The 25,477-nt window shown below is 44.7% G+C and overlaps 1 protein-coding gene across 4 annotated transcripts; it reads left to right on the forward strand.

Moving 5' to 3' along the window:
- The first annotated feature begins 2,028 nt into the window (after positions 1-2,028).
- On the forward strand, positions 2,029-24,086 carry CEND1 (cell cycle exit and neuronal differentiation 1). 4 transcript variants are annotated; one of them, XR_014010386.1, is made up of 3 exons: positions 2,029-2,186; positions 16,617-22,828; positions 22,868-24,086. XR_014010386.1 is itself a non-coding variant. In XM_081203391.1 (2 exons), exon 2 carries the CDS (start codon positions 16,853-16,855, stop codon positions 17,273-17,275), a length of 423 nt encoding a protein of 140 aa, XP_081059517.1. In that variant the 5' UTR covers positions 2,029-2,186; positions 16,617-16,852; the 3' UTR covers positions 17,276-24,086. The 4 variants fall into 4 exon arrangements, 3 of the variants coding, with proteins under 3 accessions (XP_081059517.1, XP_081059519.1, XP_081059518.1); XM_081203391.1 differs by having other exon boundaries at positions 16,617-24,086; XM_081203393.1 differs by lacking the exon at positions 2,029-2,186 and adding an exon at positions 2,229-2,480 and having other exon boundaries at positions 16,617-24,086.
- Positions 24,087-25,477: the final 1,391 nt, after the last annotated feature.

Consider the following 25,477-nt stretch of genomic DNA (forward strand, 5'->3'; position numbering starts at 1 on the left):
TATCTCAAGACTGAGCAAGGCACAAGACAACCTCTCCTCCAGGATTATTTTTCTGTCTAAATGGCTACTAGCCCTGATGACTATGCTCTGTGTCCACAGTTGGAGGTCACAATGCTTCTGAATACCAGCTGCTGGAAAATCACAGGAGAAGAGGATGTTCTTGTACATGAATTCTGCTTGCAGGTTTCCCAGAGGTACCTGTGAGAGCAGGATGCGGGCATAGAAAAGTGACTGCCCTGATCCGGCAGACTTTTCTGATGTTCTTAAGAATATTTTTTTCTAGGAAGCCAGAGTAGATCCATCTCCTGCAATAGCAACAGAGCTAAGGACAGAAGCTTTACTGACTCACGGCCAGGTCCAGTTGCCCTGTGTCTATACCATAGATATGGCAGAGGTGGGAGAATGTTTTGAAAGCAAAAGCATCTGGTTTCACAGACAACAGCAAAAACAGAAAGATCAATTATCTTAAATCCCAATTTATCTCAGTGGGAGCCAGGGACGCGGACTTAGAAAAAATATTGGGGGGGCCCGGGAAAGCTCATGAATAATAAATAAGCTCATGAATATGCAAATAAAGTGGCTCCGGCCCTAAATAGGGCAAGCCACGCCCCCCAGCCAGCCGATTGGCTGGCTGGGAGGTGTGGCCAGTCGGGATTCCCCTGTTCTCGCGGGATTTCTGGCAGTGCCTTGGCAGTGGCGGTGGTGCTGCGAAGCAGCGAGGCAGGAGCCCCCGCCCCCGGGGATTCCCTAATCTCGCGGGGGACGGCCGGGGCTCTCCGATTAGGGCGCGCGGCTGGCTGGCTGGCGAAGGAGCAGGTGGGGAGGAGGCGGGGGACGGCGGCGGCGCTCTGCTGGAAGGGCGCCCGCCCAAGATTATTGGGGGGGCTGAGCCCCCCCAAAAAATTTTTTGAGGGGGCTCGAGCCCCCTCAAGCCCCATGGAGTCGGCGCCTATGGTGGGAGCTTTGTTTGGTAGTGAGAGTGGAGCCTCATGTTGATTCCACCACCCTCAAAATGAGAGGCCTAACCCTAACAAACCTTTTACCAGACAAACTTCTAGCACCATTCCGAACGGCCAAGTAGACAGATGCAAAGGACGACTGGGAGGGAAAAGCCCTGCTGCGTGACAACTGCACCCCTCAAGTCTCTACTGCGCGTTGGTGTCTGCGCAGGCAGGCTTACAGTAGCGAAGCGACGGGGAAGCACAGGCGATAGACGGGAACCGGCTTTCAGCGAACTTCGCCCCGCTCCAACCCTGCCGCTTTCTCCTTTTCTCCTTCCCCTTGTAAACAAACTCACGCACACGTGCAAGCGCAAGCCGAGGTCCCAGTGCGCACGTGCCTTCTCGGGGCCACGATGGAACGTGTTTTGGCGGCGCCTTGCTCTCTTTTTACGGGAGAAGACACTCATTTTGCCCCCACGAGGGCGGGATCGGAAACCTCTTCGCTTCCCACCCGGCGCCAAGTTCCTGTCTAGCCCATCTCAGAATCCATGCGCCTTCTATCACTTCCTTCCTCCCCCTACTAGGCCGGTGCTGCGGGGGTGGGGTTCATCCGAGATCCCCTTGGCACGGAGAAACAAATCGCTCGGGGCTGCGATCTTAATCATCGCTCCAACCTCCAATCTATTTTGTGCCCGTCGAAGAGGAGTGGCACGAAAGTTCGCAAAACAGTGTGCACGGTCATTTTTCGCATCCTCTCGAATACACACATTAACAGATCTCGCGGCTGCGTTTCATAGGATAACACAGTGCCTGCTGGCGCTACTTCATACTGGGCGACGCTCCGCTCCCGCTCAACGAGGAGCCCAGTCACCGGGGGCTCCTGAGCAGCAGCCTCCCACCCACACGGCGCCAGGCCTCCCTCCTACCACGTTCCCAGCTGCAAACTCGACTCCCTGCAGCCATTCAGCCTGAAAAGAGCGTCAGGACCTATCGCGGCTCGCCTCTTCCTCCCACACCGCCCTCGGCCCCTCCCTTGGCCCCGCCCACCCGGGGTGTCCCCGCCCACTTCCCCGCCTCTCTCCTCCTCAGCTTCATGCGGGTCTGCAGTGAGGCATTGTGGGAAACTCCCAGGGTATTTTCCTCCCCCTCCTTTCCCCCTGCTCTTCATCCGTTCCTCCTCTCTGCGGAACAGCCAGCTTCCAAGGTGTGACATCAGCAAACAGAAGCCCTAAGGTGGAAGTAAAGGTATGGGTCGTTTGTTTTACCCTCGGCCTTCTGGAACATTATAGAAGACACCCCCCACCCAGTAAGGGAAATAGGCAGGCAAAGAGGGATGTGCACGGAGGAGGGGGGGATGGTGGAGGGGAATGTTTTTGCATGCAGGTGAATAGAGGTAGAGCTGGTTGTTTAAAGCTGCTTGGGCATCTCTGAGAGCGGGAGAGGTCACTGGGTTGCTAAGATAAAAGCATTTCAGTCGGCAGCCCTGGCTTTCCTTGGTGCATTTGCCCTGATTCTGGCAACTGATGGCACCTGAGCAAAGTAGGAACGGGGCGGGGGCAGGGGGAGAACACCTGTGAAATGCGCTTTGAGTTCTACACCCAGGGCTCCTGTGCCACGTTTTCTTCCTTGAAGGTCAGATGGTGGGTGTGAGCAGAAGCCGAATACCGACGTCCTACCTAACCTGGGGGTTATATAGCACGGCAGAACGTCATCTGCGTTTTGATTTGGTCATTGTGCAGCCAGTGCTGCCCAAGCATAACGATTGCAGTGGCTGCCCAGGAGAATTTCTGGCAAGACTTTTTCAGCAGAAGATTTAACACCCGTCCCTGAGAAATAGATGAGAATTAGAGCATGCTGGCACAATCTAGCAACGCAGCTATTTTTTATAATTTAAATTTAGAAAGTGGGGCTGATGCTATTGTGAAATCAGGTGTGTTTATTTAAGGCATCTTTTATAAACTAAAAATAGATAGAATTGGGAGAGAAATAGGCACCACTCTTTGTTTTAATCTTGTAACATTAATGGCACACTTTTCTATCTTGAATAATCCTTTATGCTGTATTTTGCATTGGGTGTTTCATTCTCTTTCCTTATTTAGCCATCAATCCTGCATGTAAGATGCCAAACCAAACATTGGCTTGCTTGATCAAACCTTTTGAAATTTTAAGCTTAGGGTTGTATGCCCTCCCCCCTCCACTTTATGCTAGAAAAGTGTGTATCTGCGCCTGTAAAATTCTATTAAAACAAAAGGGGTAGTTCAATGATGCACACTTCTTCTGATATTTTACATCTATCGAAAACTAGTTGGGAAATGGGAGGAACCTAGTGGTAAAGTGGTAGTTGCTCTTAGCTCTAGAATAGGCCCTTGTGCATTGTTCCTGGGGGAAGGGGGAGGAGGAAACACTCAACCTAGTGGGTATTTGAATTCATGCTGAGCTATGGGGCACCTGTATGATGCTGGAAGTTCTAATATTTAGTGTATTTCTGCCTTCGTACTGCCATGTATTCTTCACCTTGTGCCTGGAAAATACCTGTTGGTGTGGCCTTTTCCTTTAAAAAAGAGTGCCAGGTTTTTCCAAGCATTCAGAAGTTGAGGCTTTAAAGCTCTCAAACGAGGGCTGACCCTCCCCCCAATGCTGAGCAGCCTGCAATTGCTAGGAGGTATTAGCGTACTTCACTAACTGAAAACTGGAGATTTCTGGAAATCTTCACCCTTCAGCTATAGTAAGTCCCATTGAAATCAGAGTGGACATGTGTACAACTGCACTGCTGGGGTAGGATTGCTTGAGGTTGTTTATTTTGAAGGCCTGGCCCTTATTCCATAACTCTGAATTATAGTTTCAGCAAAATACAATTGATACCTTTATTATATCTAGAACATTCCTGTCCCATAGCACTCTATGGAATACCTTCACCAGAGATCCAAAATACAAATTGGGTAACAATTCAGAGCAAGCTATGTGCCCTCAAGTTCCTTTTAATTCAGCACACCCTTCCTCATGCAGGTTTTCTATTTGTTCTTTAATGGGGATTCAGTAATGCTTAACTTGCACAGGTATTTGCTCTTATTTTTTTATTGAACAGCCTTAGGGCGCGTGTTTTGGTATATCATAGCTGTTCAGTATTTCCCAAGCTTGGGTTACATGATCATCTCCTTTACATAGTTGCCAAAAGAAGGGGAGCATTCATTCTCTTTCTGCCATTGTGGGTGGTGCTGGTGGAGCAATTAAGGGAATCTAGGATGCCCAGAAATCAACCAGCTTCTTTGCAGGCTTTCCTTATTATTAGCCATGCAGAACATCTGATCTCTTGGGCCTGCATTTTCATGCTTTCACCAATGAGTTCTGGATGAAAGCTACTTTGAAAGCTACTTCTACCGCTATCTTCTAAAGATGTGGCAACAATAAAACTCAAGACTCTCATAGAGTCCTGGCGTTCTTGGTCTCCTTTACCATCACTTGCGCCTCTGGCATTTTTCCATTGCTGCCTCTTGGCAAGCGTCAGGCCTCCATTTCTTTGTGGTCAGGCCTTTGCTCGCTGCAGCAGAAGGAAGGAAGAATTTACTGGCTTCTTTCCCCCCCTCAATAACATTGCAATAAATAATCCCTCATGGAGAGAGTGTGTGGATGATGATTCAATGTTTTTTTGTAAAATTTTTTATTGCGTTTCTTTCCATAGGTTAACAGGTTAATTTACATAGCAACATACAAGAAACATTTTTTTTTATATATATATATGAAGAAAAGTAGAAAAAAGAAGACAAAAGTTAAATATCATCAAATTCACTTTCTTTTGGACCTCCTCGCATCCTCTCAACATTGCTTTCATTATTCTAACCAGTTCAGCAATTTATTATCTTGTTTCACATCTTATTGTACCTTTGAGTTTATTATGTTACCAATTTCAGAAATTTGTAGTTTGTTTTCAAGACTTTTAATAAACATAATATTTTGTTTCTAATTTATCTCGTTTTTTTCGTCATTACTTACTTTATCATTTACTTAGATAATTTGCAGAAGCGTGACGTTTCTTAATCGTGCAAATCTTAACATTCAAACAACTTATAGTATTTTTGCAAATAGTCCTTAAATTTTTTCCAGTCTTCCTCCATTGTTTCTTCGCTCAGATCTCGGATTCTGCCAGTCATTTCTGCCAACTCCATGTAGTCCATCAGCTGCGTCTGCCAATCCTCCAGTGTGGGTAAATCTGGTGTCTTCCAGAACTTTGCAATAAGGATCCTTGCTGCTGTGGTTGCATACATAAACAAAGTTCTATCCTTCTTTGGCACCTTCCGGTCCACCATGCCCAGAAGAAAGGCCTCTGGTTTCTTAGAAAAGGTATATCTGAATACCTTTTTCAGCTCATTATGTATCATTTCCCAAAAGGCCTTTACTTTCGGGCAGGTCCACCAGAGGTGAAAGAATGTCCCTTCTGCCTCCTTGCATTTCCAACACTTATTATCAGAAAGATGATATATTTTAGCCAACTTGACTGGGGTCATGTACCACCGGTATACCATTTTCATAATGTTCTCTTTCAAGGCACTACATGCCGTGAATTTCATACCGGTGTTCCATAACCTTTCCCAGTCCTCAGACATAATGTTGTGTCCTACATCCTGTGCCCATTTTATCATAGCAGATTTAACTGTCTCATCCTGTGTGTTCCATTTAAGCAGCAAGTCATACATCCTCGAAAGTACCTTAGTCTTTGGTTCTAGTAACTCCGTCTCCAGTTTCGATTTCTCCAACTGAAAACCCACTTTTTTATCCATTTTAAATACCTCTTGAATTTGAGCATAATGTAACCAATCTCGCACCTTATTTTTTAGTTTGTCCTGGCTTTGGAGCTTCCAATTATCTCCAACTCTTTCAATCAATTCCCAATATTTTGGCCAGTAGGCCTCCATATTGGGCCTTTTTTTAGAAATCTTGGCTTCCACTGGTGATAACCACCTCGGGGTCTTGCTTTCTAATAAGTCCTTGTACTTCATCCAGACGGCAAAGATTGATTTTCTGACAATATGGTTTCTAAACAGTTTGTGAACCTTCGCCTTGTCATACCACAAGTATGCATGCCAACCATACACATTATCAAACCCTTCCAGATCTAGGACATCGGTGTTTTCCAACAAAAACCAATCCTTCAACCAGCAGAAGGCTGCAGCTTCGTAGTACAACCTTAAATCCGGCAGGGCAAACCCCCCTCTTTCTTTTGAGTCAGTTAGTATTTTGAATTTTATTCGGGGCTTTTTGCCCTGCCAGACAAACTTAGAGATATCCTTCTGCCATTTTCCAAAACATTCCATTCTGTCCACGACCTGAAGGGTTTGAAATAAGAATAACATTTTTGGCAAAACACACATCTTTATAGCTGCGATTCGGCCATGGATGATGATTCAATGATGCTTATATATTTTCCACTAGATAATGTCCTTATTTCTGGGGAATAAGTAAGAGGGGAAGCACAGTTTTTGTTGGTTAGTGAGGTAGAGTCTGAGTAGGCCTGAGCTTTCCATGGCCACCCCAGGGAGCTTGTGCTGTTCTTTGCTAAAGGTCGTTGCCTCAAGCTGGGTCAGGATCTCTTGTCTGCAATGGCTTCTTGAATTTCAAGTGTGACACGGCAGTTTTGAGCCAGCGCCTGCAACGTTTGGGGCCTTGCAAGATTTCCAACCCAGTCATTTGTCTGCCATAGCAGAGCAAACAGGGGAATTGTTGGGTGACACATCTCGGGCATAGCTTTGAATTGAGTTACAGGGAAACAGAAGTTACTAGTTATCAGGAACGATGATAAGATAAACAGAGCCATCATTCTCAATGGAGCCATTGTTCATCATTGTTTTGTGGCGCTGGAGTTTTTTGTTCTTCTTCTTATGGTTTTATCTATCTCTGTATTCAACAAGCAGAGAGAAGGAAAAGTCCATGGGCCCGCCATGGCTTGTATACAGAAAGAAAAGAAAGCAGGTGGCAGGGTGACAGTGTTATGACTCAGTCAGACTGAACTCATGTTTGATGAACCAACTTCTATGCCAACTTTATGCCTTTGCAAGCTTAATAGCCTGTCCAGGGCAACAACTCTGTGTGGCAATTAAGTATCCCTAACTCCATCCAGAGATGGAAAAGATGACATGCTTATATTGGAGGACTGAGAGTTGGTTTACACTTTTGTTTATCCTGAGCTAGGAACAGATCTGACAGGATAATGCACACACTTCAGGCCACTCATCAAACCCTGCAGGGTTGACTTCAGGCCTGAGGACACCCTCAGCCAAATGCCCCTGAGCAGGCTCCATGCTATGCTGATGGCCTCTTCAGGTGGGGAGCTACAGCGACAGCACACTTGTGAGCTTTGGGTATGATTTTGCAAAGTGCCCCAACATAGCATTGCTCTAGGTAACAAAGATGAGGGTTTTCAGACCCCCAATGGGAGCCACAGTGGATTTCATTGAAAGGAGCCTACTCAGTGGGTCTTGCCAGGGTCCCGAGGCTTTGGCAGTTGCCCAGTGATGCTATGTGCTGATGATGGGACTTCCTCCCAGCTGCCAGTTATTCCAGTAACGAGGTCCCCCATTTTGTTCTTCACAGCTCTGCTGTCTTAATTTGTTAACTCTCAGTGAAGATTCTGGGATGTCCTACCTGCTTTGAAGGAGCAACTCCTCTCCCAATAGAGTGTGTGTTGTATCTCTATGTGTGGTGGGTGTGCACATAAGGGAGTGTGCAGTGGACACACCACTACTCTTGGAGAGTTGCCCAAATCTCTTGTGTGGTCCTTAGGCTGAAAAAGGTTAGCCACACGTGCTATAGGCTCTAGTGCAGGGTTTCCCAAACCTGGGTCTCCAGCTGTTTTTGGACTACTGTTCCCCTCATTCCTGACCACTAGTCCTGCTAGCTAGGAACGATGGGATTTGTAGTCAAAAACACAGTCTACTGCAGGGGTGTGGAACTTTTTGTAGAGGGCCTTTTCCCCTCAAGCATAATCTGTTGGAACTACATATTGGTGGTAGTGGGCCAGAGTCAAAAGTGGGTAGGGCTTGAGACAAAGGTAAGGGAGGGGCACAGCTTTCCCTCTCTTTCTAGCACACTTTTCATTCTCTCTCTCTCCCTTAAACCCTTTCCCCTATTTTTCTCCTCCTTCCCACCCATGTGAAATTAAGTTATGGACCACATGAAATAAGGACGTGCACAGGTAGTGCCACAGATTGCCCATCCCCTGCTCTCATACATTGTGGGGTTTTTTTTGGTGTGCAGGCTTATTTTAACAATTTTGTCATAACTTACATGGGGAAACCCTGCTGTAGTAGGACGGCTGCAACCAAAGATTTGGAAACTCACTAAATTATGAGTTTCACCCCAACCCCATCCAGTGGGGGGAAATGCCTGTTTATACAATTGGTAAAATCAAGTGACAAGATACGAGCTTGAGGGAGGGGAGGTTCATGCTTGAATCCGACACATACAGTCCTTGGCACTTAGTAAACCAGTATGCCAGGCCGAGTTCTAGGGCAGAGCCCATCTCCCTGACAACCCTTTTTATGGGTCAGGAAATATTTTACAGGTGACTATTCAAAGATGGAACCACCTACTTGTAGCCTGAAGTTGAGCTTTTTCTCTTTGGGGACAGACTCAATCACTTGATGCTGCTGACTGTACACACTTGCCCTGACTAACTGACTATTTGCTCTGCTAAGGGGTAGAAGTACTGTGGCAGCCATTTTGTCATGACCATGGAACTGGGCTGTATGGGATTCTGGGGTTTTCCTTCTGCACCTTGAGAAAGTGTGGCCAATGTTCAAGCGCAGTGTCATGATCAACATGAAAAGGGAAAGTGAACTCTGAGGGGACAGGCCTGTCTCTTTCCTGCTCTCTGATATCGCAGTTTGTTAAAGCAATTGCCAGCATTAGACTCTGTGGGCTGTGTCAGAATTCAAAAGGAAAAGACTGGTGGGCCTAGAGAGTGTGTCATAAATATATATTTAAAAAATGGGTCAGCATTGCTTCCTGACTAAGCTGACTAAGCGATGATGGTTTTGCAAAAACATTTCACGGTGTGCTGCAAAACCGCCACGTGGTCCCAAAGGCTGCTTTGTGTGTCACAAAATCCCTATACAGGAAGTATCTCTGGCCTGGTGACAGATGTGCAGCCTCTGCAGAGATCACATGTGACAACTTGCATACGCAGGCTTCCTTGATGCTGATGGGAATCTGTGGGAAACAAAGAGTACACATGTGCTTTTCCACACAAGGCAGGTGGATCCAGTCAGAAGAGTCACTTGCCCATATCAGCTGGTGTCTCGACAGAGCCCTGAGATATGGTAACTTGGCTAAAGTGATAATTAAGACAGGTTTTGAAAATGACTTTTCCAGGTTCAACTTCAGCTGCTGTAAAGTCTACAAAAGGGTATCGGTTCCAGGGTCAGAACATGGATACCCCTAGTTTTATAAACCAAGGTCTTGTTCACAAATACAATTGCTTAGTCCTTCAAATGTCTCTGAGCATAGAATTGCTTGTCAAAATGGGCAGTGCTTGGTAGGTGGGAAGAAAGTTGGTGGCTGTTCGTTTTTGCTTGGCTCCTGGGTGCTGTTTTCCTTTCTGACACAGGAAGTGATCTGAGGCATCACTCTGTTGAGACGCTGAAGAAGAGCAGCTGCTTAAGAAGGCACAGGCCAGAGAGTTTTGATGGGAGAAGAATTAGAATGGATGGAGGAAAAGCTCTCTGTTTTCTGGGAGAGATGCACACAACTTGAGAGGACAACAATAATACTAACAAAAAACAAACAAAACCAGAAGTCATGAGCATAGTGGATTGAAACTTCAGTGCCCGGAGCCCCGCAGGAGGTGAATAGCCTGACTGTCCCTGTTTACTTCAGAGTGACGTGTCCACAGTTCAAAGAGTGAGGGGCGGGGAAGCTTCACTAGGCCGCTATTGGTTTGGTGGTGGGTTCCCTAACCCGGTGCTTTCTAGATGTTGTTGGACTACAACTCCCATCATGACTGCACATGCAGCATGGTGGCAAGGAGCTGGAAGTCTAATATGTGGAGGAGACCAGTCTGGTGAAGGCAGTTGTCTGTTAGCAGTTGATACATTTGTAGATGCTGTCTGGATATGAGGGGCCATCACTGACAAGTCCTTGACCATACATTGCTTGTTGAATCTTTCTGTGCTGTCATCATTTGGGGCTGGTTTTGGAGATTGCTCTTAATTTGTTTAGTGGTGGGGGGAGGGGAGGAAGAATCCTACTCCTACTGCGGTTGATGAGAATCTGGACTGCACTTAACTTTCTGTCAAAGCCAACATGACACTCACATTCTCTTTAGCTATGTCAGATTTTTTTAAAAAATAACATCAGGTAACAGAAACACAATCTTCACCAGGACCACAGTGCTTGGGGTGGGAGGAGTTCAACCCTTTCCTTCCCCTGCCAAGGCTACAGCTGTTTTGGTTTTAATTCCTGACTTGGTTGCTGAAGACACAGATCTAGTGGGCTGGGAAATGTGTTTGTAAAGCAACCACTGGCCCTCTTTCACACCTGGAGATAGATGCTGTGTGGTTTCTCTTTAGAGCAGCAGCTCCATGAACTGCTCAGTAGCTGACAAAGGGAAAAAGGGTGCCTGTAGCCTTTGAATAGTTGTGTTAGAACTGGGAGTTTTTGCAGTTGCAGCTCAGCTTTGCTCAGCTGGATGTGACAAAGTCATCTACTCAAATCTCCCCCTGCTCTTTCTTCTTCCACTACTATTTGTGTATGCAGGAGCCTCACCCTCCATTTCAACTAGTTAGCTAGCAATATTATTAAGGCAGGAATTTCCCCTAAACATTTCAGCAAACTGCCCATTGTCTTCTCTTAGCATGTATTGGAGCCACCCTAATTAGTGTGCACACAATTTTCTACTCTTGAGGTGGCACTTTTGTACATTGATTCCAAGGTACTTCCAGGTGCTTCTACCTGTTGCTGCAGTGAGGAACAGTTGCTGGCAAACAGGAAGCACAACAGAGACACTGTATTGCAGGGTTATAGATCTATAGGAGCGTTTTTTTGGTTGGACAATACTTCTGTTATCTGGGCCAATCCTGCTAACCCATGTAAAGCTAGTACTAATCTGAGTGGGCCTCTATAAGGACATAATAGCCCTGCTTGATCAGACCAAAGGCCTTTTTAATCCAGCATTCTGTGATGCTGAGACGAAAATTTTCGTTGTGAAATGGTTGTTGCAATGGGCTGCAATATTCTAACTTGAACCCCTTCCAGAATATTGATTTTCCCCTCTGACCAAGAGTCCTGAGCTTCTTGTGCTGTGCCTGCCCCTGTTTCTAGTCTGACATCTTTCAAGAAGGGGATAATGGACCCTGGAAAATGACTGTTGAAGGGGAAGAGAACAGGCTTTTTGTAATTATGGCTCTTTACAGAAAAACTAGTGTGACTCATCTATTTGGTGTAGGGTAGATATCTTTCAGCAGCACAGACAGGGGAAAATAAAAGGGACAGATTAAATTTCTAGGCTTCTGGAGAAAGGAAGAGATGACAAATGCAGGAAGGGAAGCAGAAATCCAAGAATTGCAGTGGTCAGGTTTATTAGAACCAGTAGGACCCCCAACAAAATATGGAAGTATACCCCCCCAATCCCTTTCCTCCACGACTCCAGCCTTTAGCTAGAAGGCATTTAAGCTAGCCAATTGTTTATTTCCATCATTGGCAATCAATATTCCGTGGTTCCTGGAAGCCATTAAGCATGCTCAATACTCATTGCTCTGGGTTGTGGGAGTTTTGAGAGAATGGAGTCCCCCTTGAAACAGCCCCAGGACTCAGCTACATTAGTAAACAACAACAACAACAGCTTTGTAAATGCATTATAAACATGCAACACCAGATGGCACTATGGAGCACAAAACTTTTCTTAATGTTCCCCCACATTCTAGCCATTTTGGCGCCTTTTGAAATTGAGTGATTTGAGCTCACTGTTAAAAGGAACAAGTGTGGCCTGCAACAAAATGTTGCAGTGTGTTCTGATACCCTAAGAGATGTGTGCTTGTTGGTGGCTCTAGAGCCTTGCTGGTGCTACTCAGTGTGGAGGTGGAGTTTCAGGAGTGGGATGAAAGGAAGGGGGGGATTCTGCCCCCCTCACCCTCTTGACTGTAAAAAGCAAACGAAAAACAGCCTACTATTCAATTCTATAAATTTCAAATCAAAAGTAAATTCCATTTTGATTTCAATGGAGCATTCTCCCAAGTAAGTGGATATCAGATTATTCCCTACCTCTTGAGTCACCACTGCAATAGCCAGATCCCTTTCAGGAGCTAGCACTTTACTGAAACAACATATATATAGTGAGAGCAGAGCAATCCTAATCGTGTCTACTCATAACTAAATTGTATTTAATTCGCCAGGGTTTACTCCCAGCAAAAGGAGGTTGGGATTACATCCTAACTTTCCCTTCCCCTGCTGGAAAAGCCAAGCGCGCTCTCTCTCTCTCTCTCTCTCTCTCTCTCTCTCTCTCTCTCTCTCACACACACACACACACACAGAGTGTGGGATGAAGATTTATGCATTCATTTCAATGAATTCATTCCCCCACTCCTCTCTGCCCTGAATTTATCAGTGTTCTGTTTGTTTGTTGTAATTTTTACAGTAAAGTTGCTTGTTTCTGTTGTACCGCTCCAGAAGAAACAGCCCTCTCAAAGAAGCCTTCCCCTCAAGACAATGTGGCTATGGATCTGTTCTCTCCCCCCCTCCCCCTTTATAAATTATTGGCTTTGTTATTCTGCTTCCTCTTTTCTTTGCTTGCACATACCAAACAGCTTAGTGCAAGCTAGTAATTTGGAAGGGGAGAATGCCACTGCAGCTTGCTAAACAAAGTGAAAAGAGGGGGTGGAGGAGTGTGGGGGCTGGCTCTCTCAGCCGTGTTTGCATGTTCTCTCCTCGGTACAGGATGCTGCGCTAGGAGAACTATGAATAAAAAGGCCGCAGTTAAATGGCATAGGAAGGGGGAATGGCAAAAACTGAGAGGGCTGCCATTCCGAGTTCACTTAGGAACATAGGTAGCTGCCTTATGTGGACTCTGACCAAGTGCTCCACCTTGCTCTGCGTTGTCTACTCTGACCGGCAGAAGAGGCTCACCAGGGTTCTTTCTGGAGATTGCAGAGATTGAACTGGGGTCTGTCTTCATGCAAAGCAGATGCTTCTACTGCTGAGCTTTGGCTCTTTCCAATCACTTGAAAATTTGGGGAACATGGCTAAAGTGCTTGCCCTGCATTGATCCTATGCTGCCTAATACGTTCTATCCAAAATTTTACAATGATGGTATATGTTATGTAATAAGGGGTTTCACTCCCTTGTCCAGGTGCACAACTCCAGGAGAAAAGTACGAACCATGTAGCTGGGTGCAGATTAATCAAAATCTCCATTTTATCAACCATCCACCCCCACTCAAGCTGCCAGATCACTGACCCACCTACCCCATTGGAGGCTCTTACTTCCTAGGAACCTATTCTTGGAAAAGGAAGCTTTATCCAAGATACAACATTTTAGGATCTGTAATATCAAGGTCCCCCCCCCCAGCCTGGTATTTGGAGGCAGAATACTTGCTCTGTGATGCTTAATCTGTGGTGGTTCATTCGTTGGGGCTTCAGTGATGACCAAGCTGAGCTTTCTTTTTTCAAGTTCTGGTTGGCTGAGTCATAAGTAATTAAAAGGCCTCCTCTAGTCTATTTATGGCTTTGCTTTTAATTTCTAGCTATTTCAAACTAAGTGCTAGGAAAAGCAGCTCATAGGGGAATAGTTAGCAGTCCCCCTCCCACTCTTTGTCTGCTCAAAATTGCAGCCTCCCAAGGGTGCTTTGGTGCACCCGGGGGACACTGGTGAGCTGCAAATGCAATTTAAGACGTGCTGCACTGTTAGAATCTGATGTTTTTCTGTGGACTGTGGGTTATGGAGCTTTGGTATGTGCCAGTTGTGCCAGGTCTGTTGCTAGAGTGGTGCGGTGGGTGCAATTCTCTGGAGGTGGGATGGGGAGCAGGGATTGTTAAAAAAAAAGCTGTTCATGCTTTTTGAGTGTGCGTGTGTGAATGGGCCATGTCCTGTTTGATGGGGACCCAGCATGAGAGAGAGAGAGAGAGAGAGAGAGAGAGAGAGAGAGAGAGAAGGGTCCTGACTTTAAACTTGGTAACTTGGTAAGCAAGCTGGAGCTTTATCAAATTATATTCAGGTACCCTCCAGCTTGACTTTGAGCAGAGTTCAAAAACAGAGAGAGAGAGAGAGAAACAGAATCAAAATGCAGAGTTCTAAAACTCCCTTGCTCAAAAAAGGTAATCTAGTTTAAATATTGCATAGAAATGTACTGTCACAACCCTGTTTCGAATGATAAAAATACATAAACTCTTTCTACTTGTTTCCATCTTGGAAGAGGATGATGGGAGAGGATTACCAGGATATTTTCATTTTCTTTTTTCTTTTTTTGCTGGATATATTATAGGTCTATATTTAACTTTGTTGGTGGAAAAACTGTATGCAGCTGTTCCTGAAACCTCCAGCAGTTTTGCTGTGGTGGCAATGATGGCCTGCCTGTCTCTCCTGGTGCTTTCACCCAACATGTAGTAGACAGCACCATTAGAAGAGACCCTGACTTAGGCCAATTACCCATCAAGATCAGCATCCTCCTCTCACAGTAGCCAATCAAATGTCTGTGAGAAGCCAGCAAACTGGTTCTGAGTGAAATAGTATTCAGCCCACCTGCAGTTCTCATGAACTGGTAGTCAGAGGCATAGTGCCTCTGACAATGGAGGGTGCCCCCTGACCTGTCCCCTCTAAGCTAGCTTTCTGCCCTGGGTGTGGTGGAAGATGCTGCCCTGTCTTGAAGTATGAGTGAGCTATTAGCATAATTATGTAAAATGGACAAGGGAGGGAATGCACCTGCTTTGGGCAGCAAAATGTATTGAGCTGGCCGTGCTAGTTGAAAACCTTTCCTAAACGTTATTTGACCTGGGATGGAGACTGGGAAAAGCTTACCTTGCAACATTCTTGAAAAGGCCATGAGCCATCTAAGACCTTGCCAACAAGTTTTGATCAATTCCATCATCCCAATGACCTTCGGATGCTGCATTTTTCAAGGGCAATGGAAATAATCCAATATTTTCCCATCACACATTGTATGTGGGACACACACACACACACACACACACACACACACACACACACACACCAAGATTTCATTGTGGATTTGTGAAAGCTTATTATCAAGGACCTCTAAAATGGAGGTTGCAAATTTAAGAACACCTATCAATCAATGCATAGGTAGCCATTGATCCATCTAGCTTCATATAAGCTACCACATTACCTAGCAGTGGGTCTCCTGGGTTTCTGACAGGGGTCTTTCAGCCTTACCTGAAGATGCCACGAATTGAACCTGGGACCTTCTGCATGCAAAGCACTGAACTACTTTCCTTCCTCCTAATAGGAAGTGAATCCCACTGAGCTCAGTGAAATTTGCCTAGTGAAATTTGCCTTCACTGAGCTCAGTGAAATTTGTCAACATGCCTAGGATTGTGCTGCATGTCTCCTACAACCTTCCAATAATTCCCAGGGTGTTTGTTCCTTGCCTCTGGGATTTTGATTCTCCCAAGATTTACTGCTAGTGTGATGTTGGGAGCCTCTGGGACTTGGTCTCTGGAGTGTGGCGTGGGAGACTAAAGGAGTGGCGGTGTCCCCTTCTGGGTCCAGGCTTGAAACTGATGAGCAAAAATGGTCAAAAAAGGTACCATGCCATTGGAGCTACTGACATATTAAACCACTGCCATCAGGTGCCCATGTTTCGTCCCACCTTGTCTGTTTATTTCTCTTTCTCAGCGGAGTCTGTTGGAGAAAATGAGGCACTGCTTTTGCCATCTCCAGTCTGCACTCAGCTAGTCCCCACCTACTTACAACCCACCCACAGGGTGCTGCTGGCTCTCAGCTTCCCCCTCCTTATACTCGGTGCTGCCCTGTAGAAGTCAGCGGGGAGGAGGGTGGGGACAATACTAGAAGTTGTGTGCTGCTTCTGTCATTGGCTGTGGCTCCCTGTCTTCCGCCCTACCAGCCCCAGTGGCCAGCAGCTGCCACGGCCCCTTCTTACGTCTTTCGCTGCAGGCTCTTCGGAACAGGAGACTGTTTGCCAGCCATACTTGGCAGCACAGTTCAAAGTAAGTAGCCGCCATAAATGAGCACCGCCTTTTCTTAGAAAGTAAAATACAGAGGCCTCCCCCAAACATTTTTTGTTTAGATCAGCCTACCCAGATATTTAGAAAGTTGGTGCGAGTTTTTATCTTTTCCCCCGTCTATTGTTATTTTAGCTTGATTTTTTTAAAAAATTACAGATAATGTTTTTCTTTCATTCCTATTTTTTGTAAACTGCTTTGAGGGTTTTTTAAACAATCAGGCAGTGTTTAAATTTTATGAAATAAAATAATATAAAAAATACGCACCCTAGATCATTGACTGGTGTCTAGTATGACAGGGTTGATATTTGGCCTCAATAGGTCTACTGCAACATCAACACTATGTTACCATGCAAATATATAGCAAAATATTAAGAAGTGAGTCCTGAAATACATGTCTGGGCAAAATGTGTGTCTCCAGGTCTGAAAAGATGGGATACTGCTCTTGATGTCTTTTGTGACCTGACCTTTGTATTTCTAATTTATCTTGCAGGTTCTATAACATGATCCAGCGGCATATTGTTTGAGCAGGGCGCCCTCCAGGAACACGGAATTATAGCTGCACAAGGCCAAGCAGTTTTGAGGCGGATCCTTTTTTATTGGGATTTTGGCTCGAGGGCCAAGTGAAGGGAGCCGGGGTCAGTCCAACCTGCTTTGTGCCTCCCTACCACCCCTTTTGGTTTGGTCTGAGAGCAGGAGTGGGTGGCCTCTGCTGTGCAGCTGAGCAAGATGGAGTCCAAAGGAAGCACCCGAGGTGGAAATAAGCCCGATGCCAAGACCGCCAGCTCAGGGAAGCCAGAGAAGCCCAACCCTGGCCCTGCCACAGCTGCCGATAAGAAAGAAGCCCCATCAAAGGAGCAGCCGGCTCCTCCTGCCACCACCCCAGCAAAAAAGGCGGCAACGGCGGCAGCCAGTGAGGCGACCATGCTGAACAACCACGGCAACATGAAGCCTAGCTCTGCTGGGGGAGCGGCGGAGGGTGCAGAGGCCGCAGGTCATCCCGCTGACTCTGAGCACAAAGGGAACAATGCGGAGGAGTCTCCGGGCAGCAGCATTTTTGAGAACATGAAGCCTCTGATCATTGTCGGAGGGGCGGCCGTGGCTGCCATTGCTCTGATTGTGGGAGTGGCTCTCCTTGCCCGGAAAAAATAAATTGCGCCCAAGAAGCGCAGGGGAGAGGAATAACCCTGGGCTGAATGTACAGTTCCTTTTGAAACAAAATGCATGTGGTAAACTCTATACATACCTATAAATATGCCGTATATAGAGAGAAAGATCTAAGTAGGTACAAACTGCAATGCTGGCCGCTGCCTTGCTCAAAGCAGATGCGCCAGCATTGGCCTAGCGCGGGCACTTGGTGGGCTTCTGCTCTTTTGTGTAATATAACTCAGCTAGCAGCAATGTGTATAGATGGCTTTTCTTCTCTGGTCCGTATGAGCTCTTTCGCTGTTTTCCTTTCCTTCCCCACCTTTTGTCCCGAGGTTGGCTTCAGGGTCACTTAGAGTTCTCAGCTTGGTTACGCTGGATTGTGGTAGAGCAGGTGGAAACGGAGAATTTCCCATCGGCAGGGTCACCTGTTGCCATCTCTGTTCCAGCACACACTGTAAAGTGGTGTGAGAATGCTCACAAGCTAGAGCTTCTTTCCTGATCCAAGGAGGATAGGGTGTCCCTAGTACGCGTTTCGTCATAGCATTAATGTGCTCACTCTGTCCCCCCTTGCCTAAGTTTCAAAGTAGCAGCAGGAGCACGGGGGGCTTTCAAAGGTCAAGAAGCAAGCATGGCCTGCTGAAAGCCATAGGGTAGCCTTGCCATCCCACCGTGCAATATATGGGCATGGTGATGTATAGCAGCCTGGCTGCGGATTTCAATGAGCACTGCAACTTTAGTGGAGCATTTTCTGTTGAAGAACCTGGTCCTGTGCTGGTAAACTTCTTATGCAGGACTTGATGCCATTGATACTTAAAACAACATGATTCAAAATATGTGGAAGTCAAGGAGGCGTTCTGTGCTTATGGATTTGGGATGAATGCTAGCGCTTCGCTGTGGAAGGTTGACCTGTCATTGTATGCCATGTATGGAAGGGGAAAGTAAGAAGCAATTATGGGCTGGTTGGTTGGTTTGTTCTTTCTTTTGCTTTCCTCTTTTGTTTAGCTTGTGACCAATCAACAACTGGATTATGGTTTAGGAAGTATTTATGTATGGAGCATCCTGCCCAGGCGCACAGATTTGAAATGGATGGGTTGTCTTTTGCTATCTGACACTTTATAACTCTAATGCTGGAGGAGCTAGACAAATGGGCTAATCCCATTTATTTCACTGGACATTTCAGTGCAGAAAAAAAATGGCAACCGATTCATTGAGGCAACTCCCCCCCCCTAATAAATTAGAACCAATGGGCATTTAAGAGGGGAGGAAATTCCCTGTGTCCTGAGTTAGCCTTGCTACATTGGTGACCTTCCTGAAGAATTAAAATCAGACTTTGAGAGGAGAAAGGATCAGTGGAATGTATGTTGACGTATCTTTGTTAATATATCTACCAGAGATAATCCACTAACCATAAGAACATTGGGACATAAATTGTAATGTAGGGATGACCCTTTGAAACAAGAAGCTTACATGTATATTTTTGCTTAGATTGAATCTGATGCGAAAGTGGTGATTGACATCAGATTAGTGTTGTTGTTGTTTTTTTAAAAAAGGAAAGGCTAATTAGATTGAACTAGGAGTTGTAAAGCTTTTTTCTGTTGTTAGGTTGGGATAGATATGAGCAGCCAAGTTTTCGTTGCAGTACAGACTTGCTCATAAATTAATGTGGGTACTAGATTTCTTTTGCATTTTAGTCTCTGGACCCACAACTTGATCATGAAATAGGATGAGATGGTGACAGTGGCAGGACTACAGTTCATCGTCTTGAAGACCAACTTTCTCTCCCTTTCTTTCGTATTTATGGTTGTGACATGATAGGTTAGGTCTATAGGGGAATCATTCACCAACAGTCATTGCTTAGTACTGTGGTGTCCCACTGTCTAGAATAATTCTCCAGAACCCACCTCCAGTCTGAAAGCACCTGTATTTTTGTGTGTGTATGTATGTGTACAAGCTTTCCTATACAAGCTTTCCTACCCTTACCTTATTTGAGAGTATCTGTGTATATAGTACAGTTTACTGAAGTCTTTGTAAAGCTACAAAACCTGTATTCTTTGTACAAAAAGCAAAAGGCAATCATTATTTGCGCACCTGCATTCACACAAAGTGTCCATGTTTTGTGCCACTTGCATTCCACCATGCAGCATCCGAAACCATGGTTTCCTTCCAATAAATGAATGTATGGTTAGCCAACTGGTGAATGTACTATAATCCCTCTTGTGCTGGGAGCTGAATACTACTGCTTCTAAGCAGACCCTTTTAAAATGAGAAATCTAGTCAGTATAATCTTCTGATGCAGTCAGCAAAAAATAGCCGTGTACGAGCACTGCACATTCTTTATATGTGTGTGTGGCACATTCCTCCCTGAAGTTTCCATGTAAACCAGGAGGTGTTATCATTGTGACTCCTGCCCATCATTGACCCTTTTGGAAAAAAGAAGGGCACTCGCCTTGCTTACGCCTTGCCTGGCTCCTGCTCCTGCTTCTCAGCTGCTCCTGCGTTGGCATATTGAGGCAGGGCATAGGCATAGCTGCCAACGTTTCCCTTTTTTAAAGGGAAATTCCCTTACTCTGAATAGGATTCCTCGCAAGAAAAGGGGAAAGTTGACAGCTATGGACATAGGCTGATGGGCTCCCTGAGTTTCTTAAGAAGCCCTCGGCCACGCATCTCCAGTCAGTTGTACTGCAACAAGGCACCTTGTTGTGTCTGTGACTGTGAGATCGTTCATTTGGCCAGGTGGTGGAGAGGGGAGGGAAAGAGGAATATGTGTGTGTGTGTCCTCTGAATTTACTAAATCTGTGCTTTATGGAAGTGTGAATATAACACTGCTATATTGGTAAGCCTTACGAGTTTCTAAATGCATGTCCCTGACCATGTGCAGACTCTTTCGTCTGCTTAAAGAAGCTGAGCAAATCAGAATGTGCTGCAGATTGTGTTTATTCTTTCATAAACTTTTTCAACTTTACTAAGTTGGTGTATTTGCCCAAAATAGCTAGACTCACTCACTCACTCACTCTCACACTCACACTCACACTCACTAATATATATATTGCCTGTTGCTTAAGAGCTGAACTATTAATCTATACCAACTCATTTTTCTTACCTTTGCTCTTAAGGTTTTATATTCTCCCCTTCCTCCAAGCTGTCATGGTACTGCCTCCTTTTATCCTCACAGCAACCCTTCAAGGTTGGCTAGGCTGAGAGATAGTGCCTAGGTCAAAGTCACCCAGTTTAGAACAGGACTAGGGAACCTTTGGTCCTCCAGATATTGCTGGACTGCAGTTCCCATCATCCATGACCACTCACCATGCTAGCTGCTGGTGGTGGAAATTGGAGTCCAACAGCACCTGAAGGACTACAAATTGCTTAGCCCTAGCTGAGAACTTGGGTCTTCCAACTATGAACCTCTATGACACACTGGTTCTCTTAACGTGCAATCCTATACATGCCTATTTAGAAGTAGGCCCTGTTGAGTCCTTTGTACTGGATTTGCTGCCAGGGAAGTAAGTACTGTATAGGATTGCAGCTTTATTTGGCTTGTGGCAGCAGGTCTGCCAGTACAAAGGTTTGATCCACTCAGAGGCTGATGATGTGTGCTTTTAGATAAATGCATTGCAAGCCCTGCTCTCTGAGGAGGGCTGGAGAGAGAGAGAGAGAGAGAGAGAGAGAGAGAGAGAGAGAGAGAGAGAGAGAAGGAGAAGGATGAGGAGAGAGAGAGAGAGAAGGATGAGGAGCTGGTGCCAGAAACTGCCTCAGGCAGAGCAGCACACATAGAAGGGGTAGTAGAGGAAGAGAGTGATGGTTGGATTGTGTGCACCATATTTCTGTCATAATTGCAGGAACCTACTTATCTGAAATTGTTTTTGTATATGCCAGAGATTTGTAATCCTTTCCTCGCATTGAATAGCATTTTAATCTGGTGGAATTCGTAGGGGATTATCCTGGGCATAGTATTTAATTAATATTGAACAGGGCATGCTAATTCGCTTATAACCTGCTTTTGGTAGCTGTAGGTATATATAACTATTTGACACATTATCAGAAGATGCCAAAAGCTGAAGTATGAGCGTGTCACACTTCCTGTGTGGATATCATTGTTTGCTGTTGGGGCATGCCACCTGTTCCCATGGTTTGAGCCCAGGCATCTACCAATGGGGGCAATGTGAAAGTTTTATGCATTAACTTGGAAGTGCAATTCACTCACGAGTCACTGTTTTTGGTGTATGATGCAGGCCCTAGATACAAAAAGTGTTGTTGGACTCCACTGAAGTTCAAAGTGACTGTGAATCTTGAGTCCCTTGTAGTAATGGGGGCCTTGGTTTGTATACCAAGGTTCATCCTGTTCCCCATGTTTACTGGGAATGGGTATTTACTAATAGATCAGTGCAAGATACCGTGGACTGAAGAATATGGATCCAACTGCAGGTCAGAGTTAAGGTGTCTAGGCAAACCTGTGTGACGGAAGCTAGTTCAGTTCTTTAATGTGCTCTTCTAATGTAATAAAATACTCTGTACATACTTTGCCAATCAATATTGTGAGCATGAAACCAGAAAAAAATGAAATATTCATGTTTTGGGGAAAGGAGTAACAGTCTTACTTCTGATTTAATAATCTTGGAAAACTACCACCCTCTGATTTCATATTCAGAAACAGAAATGCACATTTGAATCTTTGCTTCACCCCTAAGCATGCATTAGAAGGGTGGTGAAAATCCGCCTTGAATACAGCAAGGATAATTGATGAGGGTAATTGGGGACCTGCTATTCGGAACATAGAGAGATGACTTGAACATGCACAGAAAATCAGTATTTCAAGCTGGCACAGACATAACATTGCTGTTATGTATGCTAAGGATGAAATGCTCTAATTGTATTTGTTAATTGTGTATGGCTCACCCAGCCCACCCAGGATTTGGAAGTGGAAGAGTGACGGTGGGGGGTGGGGCATGGATTTGGAAGCAGGAAACTGGCAGAAACGGGATAAGATTCCTCTCATCTTGGAGACTGTGACCTGCGTTTCTGTATTTAGGAGCAAATGAAATGAAAAGGGAAACATTAAGGTAAAAGCTACATCTGATGTCATGTTAAGTCCAAAAAACAACAGCTTTTACAGATTTGATATGTGTTTAAAGCAGGCAGGTGGGTTGACAAGAGTTACTTCTACCACTTATCCAACGTCTTGGCTCCATCCATCTTTCACTCTCTGCCCTGCCCCACACCCATCTGTTCCATAAGACCTCTGCCAAGACCTTGGTGGAATTTGATTGGGAAGGGATTCTGCTTACACACTTTGCTTCTTCCTGAACCCTTGTCTAAGGCACACAAATGGCCCCCGCTTCAGCTTCTCCACACAATGGAACTTCCCACACTCTGCTAGACAGTTGTCATGTTTAATTTGTCTCCTTAGGTCATTTTAAATGTGAGCTTCTGCTTCTAATGTGAATGTAAAACCTGCATTGGCTGCAATATACATTTTTTATTTTTCTTCTGAATTCTCTCTCATATTGATAGCATTCATATGTACCCCAAGAAGTGTGAGAGAGACCCAAACGGTCTTGAGTAAAATAAAATAAAATCCTGCTATAGGGACTAGTATAGTCCCCAAAACTGAAGGCCATGCCTTGATTTGAAGTCAGACGTTGACACTAGATATTAAAGTTCAGTCATGGATAGTCATGCAGGGTTTATTGGTAACAGTTGTAGCAATGCCTAGTTGTGAGAAATACATTTAATTCCCACCCCACCCCCCCCATGTAATTCTGTCTTATCATTTGCCAGTTTTTGTACCACTGTAGCTTCAACTAGCCTCCTGAACTATCAAAAGAGCAAGGGGGATACTATTGCCTCAGTAACCCTTTTGTAATTTGTCTGTGTTTTCATAAATGTACTTGTGGTGACCTTCTTTGCCCTCTTTTAATTCTTATGCCTTTTCCTAAACCAAAAGTTAGGGAAAGGCATAGAGTAATACTTGCAAATGGGAAATGCTAATTTATTCAATCTGAACGTTCGCTATCTGCTTAAGGGGATCACTTGACTAAAACAAATATATATCAGATGAACATAGCAAAGGTCATTACAAAAAACAAGTATTTCTAAAGGGTCTCCCCATTATCTCTAATGGGCCCCAAATATAATTTCTTTTTTGAATTGAATTTGTCAAGCAACATCTTGATTTCCGCCCCTCCCCTGCAAATGAACAGATCCACTTACCACTTAACACATTAATTGGCCTGTGTGTATAACATGCAGATTTGGGTTTCTTTTTGAGTCCATTGTTGGTGACTCCGTTTCCGCAAAGGAAATGAAAGCCTACTGACACACACCAAGCTAGAAAACTAATTTGTACCTTTTTGAATTTATAATCTTGCCTATGCTTCTATGGACACTTTGTATGGGCTGCAGCTCAACTCCTTAAAATCAGCAAAGAATTTTTCCTTTCCCATATAGTATTCTCTTTTATTTGACTTTTAAAATGCGTATAAATGCAATAATGCAGGTAGACTAGAAATACTAGATTGAAAATTAAAGTAGTTTAGCTTGTCCCATTGTGACCTACAGTGTTGTATGTCACCCAACGCTGTATCCTAGCATTCTCGAGGCTTTCCTACGTAGCTGAATCTAGTATTAGCTTTGAAAATCCATTGTGTGAATGGCGGGTGGGTTGATTGGGAAAGTGTACGCTTTTACACAACGTATGTTACTTGCATCAGAAGCTATATGGCCACTCCATATACTATGGAACTGTAAATGATTCCCAATATACCTGTAACTCTTATCAAGATTGTGTGAAATAAACTATATATATATGTATATTGTACACTTCTTATAGTGACCATCATTTTGTGTGTTATGCTTGAGTTTTGAGTCCTACTGTGTTTTAATTCTGGCTACATAATTTTAGATGACATGGAGTTCTGCACACAGAACTGGAATGATTTCCCATCCTACCAAGGAGGGGCCCTGCTACTTAGTGAACTGAAGTGACAAGAGAACATAGAAACTAGTACTTTCTATCGACACATCTGTCTAAAATATGGAGAAAAAGAGCCTTAACATGAGGAATTTGGTGAATAATACAAAATTTATTGCAGCCTGTTCAGACTAGAACTGTGGGAATGTATTTGTCTATTCTTCGTTAGTTTCTGGAAATCAGAGCAATAAGAAGGGTGGGTTGCGAACTACCTAGAGCAATATTCTGAACATCTTTGCTGGTAATACATTTCCAGAGTTTATTTAGAGCACAACTATGCTATTCTAACTCCAAGGCTGCAGGGATTTACATGAAAGCTTTATAATGAGTCTCTTCTGTATGTGCTTTCTCTATTCAAAATGTTTGCTTCAGGATCACACTTGTTTTCCGTTATACCTGACATTTGCTAGGGCTTATGGGAGCTGTGAATTCATAAACATCTGAAGGGCGCCAGGTTGTCTACCCTCGGCATACATGATTCTTTTTCTTTCAATGTGTATCACTTTGCTCTAACACTGAGGTCCCCAACTTGGCGGACATGGGCCCTTTCCCCTCCAAGGCCTCTTGCCCCTTCCAATAAAATTGTTGCTCTTCATTTGGTTGGAGGGGTTGCCAGGTTTCTTTTGGGGGGAAGGATATGGTCTGCTTTTTTCAATCTGTGTTTTTTTGCTTTCTTTCAGGTTGTATGTAGCTGTTTTCTCTACTTGCAGGAGGGTTCTGAGCACTACCAATATTTATTCTGTGCCTAGGAGCAAACTCAAAGGGACCTTGGGCCCACAAATAAAATATTTGAGGGGGCTGCCCTCCCCCAAGTTGATAGGCATTGTCATTCAAATGGTGTGGGTGCTCTGCATCTTGTGATCAATTATTTGGGGCAGGGCTTACCTCCCCCCCCCATTTTATTCAAGGTGGCATCCCTGCTTCTGTGAAATGAGCCAAACTTTTTGCCTAATGTTCAGATGGTTTCAGCTTCTTCAAAGAATTCATCCCCCTACAATCGGTGGAGTGTCGGGAGATTATTGACATACATAATATACTTTGTGAGCTAAAATGAATATTCTCTGCAAATGAAAACACACAAACTGGTGTTATGTCATTACCTCACATGAAGTTAGTCATTCTCTAGTTTTCCCCCTTTGTACTTTTTAGGATCAACAGGCAAAATCCTTCCTGAAAGAATGATTAGTTTCTGGTTCTCTAAAGAAAAATTGACAGCATTTATAGAGACTATTTTTTTC

Source organism: Podarcis bocagei, assembly GCF_964188305.1.
Source record: "Podarcis bocagei genome assembly, chromosome: 1".
Taxonomy (NCBI): domain Eukaryota; kingdom Metazoa; phylum Chordata; class Lepidosauria; order Squamata; family Lacertidae; genus Podarcis; species Podarcis bocagei.

Bases quoted from the DNA above. Each gene is read 5' to 3' on its own strand.
- CEND1 (XM_081203391.1), top strand. From the start codon at position 16,853: ATGGAGTCCAAAGGAAGCACCCGAGGTGGAAATAAGCCCGATGCCAAG.